General features: G+C 67.5%; 1 protein-coding gene across 2 annotated transcripts; it reads right to left on the bottom strand.

The window, feature by feature from the left end:
- Nucleotides 1-3,482: 3,482 nt before the first annotated feature.
- Nucleotides 3,483-8,062, bottom strand: SIVA1 (SIVA1 apoptosis inducing factor). Of its 2 annotated transcripts, XM_032341636.1 has the most exons (5): nucleotides 7,873-8,062; nucleotides 6,446-6,640; nucleotides 5,488-5,644; nucleotides 4,100-4,149; nucleotides 3,483-3,670 (listed from the first exon to the last, which is right to left on the bottom strand). In XM_032341636.1, exons 1-4 carry the CDS (start codon nucleotides 7,988-7,990, stop codon nucleotides 4,122-4,124), a joined length of 498 nt encoding a protein of 165 aa, XP_032197527.1. In that variant the 5' UTR covers nucleotides 7,991-8,062; the 3' UTR covers nucleotides 3,483-3,670; nucleotides 4,100-4,121. The 2 variants fall into 2 exon arrangements, with proteins under 2 accessions (XP_032197527.1, XP_032197526.1); XM_032341635.1 differs by lacking the exon at nucleotides 4,100-4,149 and having other exon boundaries at nucleotides 7,873-8,061.
- Nucleotides 8,063-8,725: the final 663 nt, after the last annotated feature.

Genomic DNA, 8,725 nt, shown 5'->3' with positions numbered 1-8,725 from the left:
GACACGGGGTCCTGGAGGAGGGAGACGCACAGGGAAAGCGGAGGCGGTGCCCGGGGCCAGGCTGCGTCGAATGGCCAGAGCAGATCCGCACGGCGGAGTCCAGAGACGGCGGGACGCGCTGGGGACACAACTGGTGCCATCGGGCTGCACACTGGAAATGGTTAAGATCATTACATTTTCACACACAGCTTAATGCAGAAATGAAAAACAAGTCCAGCACGGGAAGTACAGCGACCCCCTTCTGTTACCCTCAAACTCTGAGCAAAAACAGTGGCTGCCCGTGCTGGGCGGCTGTGGAAGTCGGGGAGGGGCCTGGACTCCGTGTCGGGCGGCCCGCCCCTCCCCACAGGTGATCGGGGATGCTCTGGTCCCAGGAGAGGGGTCAGTCAGGGGTCCGGACTCGGCACAACCCCATCTCAGGTGGGGGGAGCTGAGGAATGAGGGAATGCCCCGAACTTCAGCGGGGGGCGGGGGGCCGCGCCAGTGAGACCGGCACCTCAGACGACCCCCGGGGGCCTATCCTGTCCCAGCCGGACCGCCCACTCCCGGCCCACATCCCCACAGCCGCTCTCGCCGGCACAGGGGCTTCCGGCCGGCCGGACCGTGCTCCGCACCTGCACGGCCCACCCCTGCGGCACCTGCGCACGCACTGCCTCGTGGCCGCGGGCCTGCCCTGCGGAGGCTCGGAGGGGCCGGGCCGGGCCTGCTCTCCAGAAGCTGCCGACCCAGGGATGCCGGCTGGGAGATGGGGCTTATGGTCCTCCGGGTGTTGTCTTTACACCTAAGGTGAGCTCCGCGGGCAAGAGGCGGGTGCGAGCGGAGTGCCTCCGGCCCGAGTGGCCTTGACCGAAGCGCCGGGTCTGCCCCCGCCGGGCGGGACTGAGCTTACCCAGCCTCCAGCCGCGCTTCTGTGTCTCATCTGTTCCTTTTCTTGTCTTTCCTCACCTGGTTTTGGATTTAATGACTTTTTTCAAACATCATCGTCTCTCCTTTACTGGCTTGTTTTACCAGCGTTCCCACTGACATCGCTTCTGGCCGCAGGAGCCGGCCTGTGGTGCCGGCTGCACGGAGGCCCCCGCCCGGCGGCTTGGGCCGGAGTGGGACAGGGCACACGCCCACGCCACCCTCTGCGTCCGGCCCTAAGCACGCTGCGACCACTTCTACTCTCAAGAGGCAACTGGCATCGGTTTCTTTAAATACGGGCTCTCGTGCAACTATGCAGGACACGACAGGCCTTTTTATTTTTATTACTTTTCAAGATTTTACTTATTTGTCTGACAGAGAGTGTGGCTCTGAGAGAGAGAGCACAGGTGGGGTGAAGGGCAGAGGGAGAAGCAGACCCCGCTGAGCAGGAGGCCCAACGTGGGGCTCCGGGATCATGACCTGAGCCGAAAGCAGACACTTACTAGACAGAGACACCCAGGCGCCCCAACCACATGCCTTTAAAAATTTTTTTTCTTATTTTAAAAAATATTATATTTAGGGCACCTGGGTGTCTCAGGTGTTAAGCATCATGATCCCAGGGTCCTGCGATCGAGCCCCGCATCGGGCTCCCTGCTCAGCGGGGAGCCTGCTTCTCCCTCTCCCCCTGCTTCTGCTCCCTCTGTCTGTGTCTGTCAAGGAAATAAAATCTTAAAAAAAAAAGAAAAAAAAACACTTTAAGAGGGAGGACAGCGTGAGTTGGGGGCGGGGGAGCAGCAGACTTCCGGCTGAATAGGGAACTGCCCCCCAACATTGGGCTCGATCCCCGGACCCTGAGGTTACGACCTGAGCCAAAAACAAGAGTTGGCAACTTCATCAGCTCCAACCAGCTCCAACCCTAACCGGCGTGCAGGTCTCCCCACCACCACCCATACTCCCAAACTGAAACTCTCCCTGTGAAACACGGACCCCCCCCACCCCAACCGTTGTCTATGACCAGATTCCTTGAGGGGCGTCCTGGGCAGGATCAGTCCTCCGTGCCGGCTCAGGTCATGGAGCCCCTCTCCTGATGGTCCCTAGAGGTGTCGGGACCTCCTTCCCCCCGGAGGCTGGATTGCCGCCCCCCCCCCCCAGCACAGACGGGCCAGGCTGTTTACCCTCTCGCCTCCGATGGACACCCAGGCGGCCCTCCACCCCCCGGCCATGGTGACTCACAGCACGATGACCACAGGGGGTGGGGCACACGTCTCTTCATGTTCCTGCTTTCACTTTTGGGTGAACACACTCCCACTAGAGGGACAACCACATCACCCCACAGTTCTCCTTTCCGTGTTTTGAGGAACCCAGCACACTTTCCCACAGTGGCCCCATCTTCCACCAGCAGCGCTTTCTCCGCGCCCCTGCCCACACTGGCTCTGCTTTTTCTTTTCAAAGATTTTATTTATTTTACAGGGAGACAAGCAGGCAGAGCGGCAGGCAGAGAGAGAAGGGGAAGCAGGCTCCCCGCTGAGCAGAGAGCCCGATGCGGGGCTCGATCCCAGGACCCTGAGACCATGACCCGAGCTGAAGGCAGAGGCTTTAACCCACTGAGCCCCCCAGGCGCCCCCACTCTGGTTTCCTTAATGGCGGCCATTGGGGAGAGGTGCTGTGTCCTTGGGGTTTTGATGTACATTTCCCGAATGACTGGTGTGACGCTGTGCCTGCTGGACTCATGGCCCGCAGCCGGGCACCCAGGAGGCCCCAGGGCCTCTGCAGGAAGCCAGACGAGAGGTGGTCCTGTGAGCAGGATGGCCGACCGACAGCTGTTTCCAGAGCTCGGGGCCCTGACCGTCCTTGCCTCCTTGCCTGTGCGGCTCCCCCCCCCCCCCCCCCCCGCCGCCATCTGAACTTACGGGTTTTTATGCTCCTGTCATGGTAGCGAATCCGAGCGACTCTCCAGCCCGCCACCCTGCTGTCTTCTAAGGATTCCCTGGACACTTCTCTGCTCACGAGCAGGCCACGGAGTCCACAGCAGGGGACCCTCATGCCGGGTGAGGGAGACCCACAGCCGGCTCATGTAGGACCTCCCCCGGCCGCCTCGTCTGTCCCCCGGCCGCCTCGTCTGTCCCCCGGCCGCCTCGCTGCGGCTCCGGCAACAGCTCTTCCTCCAGGCCGCACACAGCCCGCTGCCCCGAACACAGCGAGGACACTGCCCGGCTGGGCATCACTCCTGGAGAGCAGGGACCGTCAGGCCACCCAGAGCCGCCCCTGAAAAACCCAGTGGACACCCAGATGGGCACAGGTAGTGGTGCCAGCTCAGGGACAGTCTGGGACGTCACCCGACATCCCGAGCTGCTCTGACACAGGGGTCCTGCACTCCGGAGTCAGACGACCCGGCTCCAAATCCTCTCTCCTCACCACTGGCTGGAGGGGCTCAAGGACCCGACTTCGGACGCTTGTTTCCCATCCGTAAAATCGGGAAGAGTGGGAGCACACCTCACCCAGAGCTCCGAGGCCCGGTATGTCGGTGGGCACGTGCCCTTGGAGGCTGTATTCCCAGAACTGCTGAGCAAGGCCTCTGGTCCAAATATAAAGGGGTTTATTCACTCTGCCCTCAGTACAAAATATAAAACAGACCCCCGCCCCGGCCCCCAGCTCGGCAGCAGCAGCGCCCGTGCGGCCCGTCCGGAAAGCTGGCATCCGCCCTGGGCCTCAGGCCTCGAGCATGGCGCAGCCGGCACACAGCAGCGTCTCGTGAACGTCTCCGCAGCTGCAGCGGCACAAGGAAGAGAGAACCAGTGATTCAGGGGCTCACCTGTGCCCCCCCCGACTGCTATGGTGCAGTGCTGACCCCCTGTCCCTTGACCTTATCTGGGGACAGGGCTGGGAGCTGCAGACAGAACCAGTTACGATGCGGCCCCACCGCAGACACGTGTGCCCTGACCCCATGCTCGAGGCCACCGGGAGAATGCCGAGGCACGCCCACACTCCGCGGGCCTGCAGGCGGCCTTCCTCAGAGCTGGGAAGGAGCCACCACCACCGCCGCCTGATCTGGACTTCTGCGTCCAGAGCACGAGAGCTGCTGTCTACAGCGCCCATGTGCGGTGTCTGCCCCACAGCCCCGGCAGACTGAGGTGGCCGGTGGTCCACCTGCGGCCTGCGCTGCACAGAAACCTCCCAGTATCCCCCGGGGACTTACTGGGCCGTAGTGGTCCAGCAAATCACAGGGGACAGTCATGAGGAGAGACCCTGCAGGACAAGAAATTGGCTGCCTGCTACAGAACACGCGGAAGGCCGTCTAGTCTGAGATGCGCCAGCAGAAGGCAGAGCTGCCCGCCACCTGATGGGAAGGGCAGTAAGCCTGTGGCCTCTGGCATGGGACTCACGAGGATGATCAGCTGTGGGCGGGGTGCCGGCCGCTGGACTGTGTCTTTGTGAACGCAGAGCCTCGGCACAGCACCCACTTCTGCGGCTCCCGGCACAGGGACCGAGGGCCTACCCCTGTGGGAGCGGCGGCAGCAGGCCAAGGCTGGCTTCCACACCTGCCACTTCGGCCTCGTGGCCTGCAGCGTGCCGTGAGACGGAGCAGAGCCCGGCCGGTCGCGTCTGAGAAACGGACGCCCCTGCCGCCCGTCACAGGGTGAGCTGTGTAGGCAGTTGGGGAAAAGCAGGAAGTAAAGCCCAGGAGGACACCGTCAGGGCAGCAGGAAGGTTCCTGCACACGGGCGGGCGGGAGAGGGCTCCGGGCAACTCTCCTTGCCCCTTGGCCACCCTGCTGCAAAGCTGGTCCCGCCCCACAAGAACCGGCCTCGGGACGCTGGGGACCCAGCGGTCTTCAGTCTGCACAGACACAGGAGGGGCAGAACCAGCAGAAGCAAAGGAAAGCGTATCCCGCGTGTGTGAACAGCCGACACACACGCCCAAGCCCAGCTCCCGGCGCCCACCCCGCCTCGTGCGGCACACGCTGCCCGGCTTTCCCAGGCTCCACTGGCTGGCCGCCCCGAGCGGGGCTTCTGCTTTGCACGGCTGGTGTCAGACTGCCGAGACAAGCTAGTCTGAGGTCTACACAGCCAGCTGCGAGTCTTTGTGGGGGGCTGCATCTTACACCCCGCAGCCGACAGTGGCTCCTGGAGAAGGGACTGGTACCCGGCACTTCCCAGGCACGTGTGTGGGCTCAGCGGGCGGAGACAGACAGACACACACGCTCCCAGAACAGACCACGCAAACGCTCCGTTTCCGCTCGAGGCGGTAGGAAAGCGCGCGCACGCACACACACACGCGTGTGCTTCAACCGGTTCTTCCATGGGCAGCCCGCGAACAGGAAAAACCACGTGAGCCAGTTCTAAGGTCAAAGCCTGAAAAGTCGGCCCACGAAGCATGGCGGGACCCCAGCAAGGGCGGAGCTGGCCGTCCACGTGACCTGCGTCTCCCCAAGGAAAGCCCGTCCTCGGAGAAGGTGCAAGCCAGGCCCAGGCAGGTCTTGGCCCCAGCGCGGCCCCAGCGCACCCCCAGGGGCCATGCCGGCCGGGCTGCTCTCCCAGCCCCAGGTCCCCACCGTGACGGGGCGCCCCGCGGTCGGACACTTACTCCACAAGGGCGCACAGGCTGCAGGCCACGGCCCCGCAGCGGCAGCAGGCGCGCACGCAGCGCCCGCACAGGGCGCGTTCACACTGGCCGCACACCGCCGTCCCGTCCAGCGTGCGCACACAGGAGGAGCAGGCTCTGGTCACGGCCCCGGACAGGTCTGTGAGGAGGAAACACCGCCTGTCAGCCCCGCAGGAGATCCAGGTGCTAGAGGCCGTGGGGCTGCCTCCCCAGCTGCGGACGGAGCTGACCGGCTCCCTGTGTCTCTCCCACCAGGTCCTCAGGACAACCTTCCAGAAAGCGCCGCACACAGACCCTTCCTTGCTCACCAGGGAGACCCCAGGTGCCCAGGAGCCCTTAGAGCGCGGTTTCCGAGGCTCTGGGTCGAGCCCTCCTTGCATTCCCGCCACCTAGGAGCTGGGCACCGGGAGGATCAACTCCTCCCTCGCTGGCCTGTAGGAGAGCTCCCGCGGCTTTCGTGTCAGGCGTCCGAAACCTTAGTCTCCAAGTGTGGCCCCTGCATTGCTGGGCCCCCGTCCAGGCCCTGGGGAGTGGGGAGCCGGGTAGGGGCGGGCGGTAACGGTGACTCCAGCAACAAAGGTGGGGGGGTCTGAGCCGCACACGACGCTGCGGCCTGTCCAGGGTTCCCACCCGGCTGGGACGCCGTGTCTCGCTGCAGGTGGAAAGCAGGCAGGACACCAAGGGGGTTTCTACTCCTTTCCTGATCCCCAGCCAGAAGCTACTGCACAACCCCCAGGCTCGGATCGGTGGCTGGGGGGGTAACAGCCTCCTAACGTCAGGAGCCTCTGGTGCTGAGCAGCTTGTCAGACCCTGGGCCCAGCCCCTGCCTGTCTGGGGAGGAGAAGCCCCCGGCCCAGGTGTCCGTGTGAGGAACGAAGGACAACACACTCGTCACAGCCCCGCTTGGGGCACAGGGAACGCGCCCGTCGGCCTTACTCACCAGCTTCAGCGGCCTGGGCCTGGCTCCTGGTCAGCCGGCCGTCGGGTCCAATCAGCATCTGCCCCCGTGCGGCCCGGAGGGCCTCTGTGGGGCCCGGCCTCGGGGACTCCGGCAGCTCAACGACGGCACAGCTCTCCTCCCACACGTGGTCCATGTAGGCCTGAGCCCCGCGGAACAGCAGCTGCTTGGTTTTCTCTGGGGAAGACAAACCGGTGCCGGTGTTCACAGCCCGGTGGGTGGAAGCGCTGCACGGCCACCTCGCCCCTCCGGCCGGCGGAGGCCAGGCCTCCTCTGTGCTGTCGCCCAGGCACCCTCAGCCCACGCTGCTCCCCGGTGAGCTGGGGACCACTCTGTCCTCTCGCCGTCCTCACCCCTGCGGCACGGTCCCGCCTCCAGGAGGACTCTGGGCCATGCGGCCCTACCCAGGCCTGTCCCGTGCCTGTGCGGCTCTCGGGACAAGGGGCCTCACCGCGTCCCCCGGGCTCCCTGTAAGCCGGCGCTTCAGGTCACTACTTCACAGCCAGCGGCTCTGGTCCGGGCCCACAGCCCCCGCCGGGGGCACCCCCACCTCCTGCGGAGCTGCAGGCCAAGGACAGGGCGGGCGGCAACCCAGAGCTTTCCAGACCCGGTGGGCCCTGGACACCGCCCCCGCCCCAGCTGAACGGCTGCTGGGCACCGGGCAGCGGCTCTCCACCGGCCCCCGCGGCCGTCGGGGCTTTCACAAGGCCCAGTGCGCAAGGCCAGCCCGCGGACGCTCCGTGGTTCCTGCCTTGTCCGCACGCAGCCAGGGCGGGGACCCCAGCTGCCGGCCGTGCGGTGGGGCACAACGACCGGCCCCGGGAACCGGAAGCGCGGCCGACGGCGGCGCCCCTCCTGCAGCCCCTCGGGAGCGCGCCCGACCCTGGGCGGGGTGCGGGGCCTGGGCTGCGGCCACGCTGGTCCTTACAGCGCGTGACCGAGCGCCGCCGGCAGCCGCGGCCGCCACGCCAGCTCGAGCGCAGAGGAGCGGGACTCGGCCCACGGGTCCCGGGCTCCGCCGCGGCGCACAGCGACAGGTCCAGCCCGCGCCGCCCTCGCTGCCCCTGCGGAGCCTCGGGGCGCGGGGCCGGGAAGGCGGAGCAGCCGCGCGGGGGCCGAGGGGCTCGCGCCCGCGTCTGCCGCAGCCGTCCGGCCCCAGCGGCGCCGCGAACGCGCCCGCCCGAGCGCCGTCCCTCCGTGCCCGCCGCGCGGCGCCCGCTCGGCCTCTGCGGCCCCCGAGGCCCGCGCCCCGCGGGTCGCCCCACGCCCCGGACCGGGGAGCCCCGGCAGGCGGGACCCCGCGCGGCCCGAGGCTCCGGCCCGACGCCCGCGCCCGCCCGCTCCGCTCGGGACGCGGCCCCCCCGGCCTCCCGCGGAGCAGGGGCAGCCCCGGGCCGCCGCGCGCTCACCGAAGATCTCCCGCGAGTGCTGCTCGGCGCAGACGCCGCGGCTCAGCTCCCTCCGGCCGACGCGGACCTTCAGCTGCAGCGGGGCCGCGTCCGCGAACGGACAGCCCCGCTTGGGCATGGCCGCGGGCCGGCAGCGGCGCCGTTCAGCCGCGCGCGCCTCGCCGCCACCCGTGACGTCACAGCCGCGCGCCAAAGCGGCGCGGCGCGGGATAGGCCAGGGGCTAGGGCGGAGGCGGGGCTCGAAAGCGGTGCTGCGCGGGATAGGCTGGGGGATCGCGGAGGTGGGGCTCGAGCGCGGCGCGGGATAGGTCGGAGACGAGGGCAGGGGCGGCGTTGAAGGCGGGGCGGCGCGGGATAGGCTGGGGGCGAGGGTGGGAGCGGGATGGGCAGCGCGGGAAAAGTCGAGAGTGGGCGGGGTCCCGGTTGCAGCGCGGCGAGGGATGGGCCGAAGGCAAGGGTGTGGGGCGGGGCTCGAGGGCGGCCCGGCGCCGGATAGGCCGAGCGTAGTTTGGAGGCGGAACCGGTGCGCCGGGGGCGGGCCTTGTGGGAGGCGCGCCGCGGGACAGGCCGAGCGCGACCCGGACCTGCCGTCGGGACGCGGCGTGGCGGGATGGGCTGCGGTCCCGCGGGGGCGGGGCCGGGCGTGTTTGCGCGGGACGGGCGGGTGGCTCCGCCACGGCAGGGCCGCGGTCCCTACACCCTGGTCGGAACTGGTGCAGCCGCTTGTTTGTCGCCGGCGTGGGAGGACGGTTCGCGTTTCCTGGTTTTCAGCGGGAGGCCTCCCGGAAGTGGGCGCGCGTCACTTCCGCGGGTCCGGGGCGCGTCACTTCCGGCCGGCGGGAGGGCGGGCTGT

The sequence above is a fragment of the Mustela erminea genome, chromosome 5 (assembly GCF_009829155.1).
Source record: "Mustela erminea isolate mMusErm1 chromosome 5, mMusErm1.Pri, whole genome shotgun sequence".
Classification (NCBI taxonomy): Eukaryota; Metazoa; Chordata; class Mammalia; order Carnivora; family Mustelidae; genus Mustela; species Mustela erminea.
The sequence above is the reverse complement of the archived record's forward strand: the minus strand, read 5'-3'. Positions and strand labels throughout refer to the sequence as shown.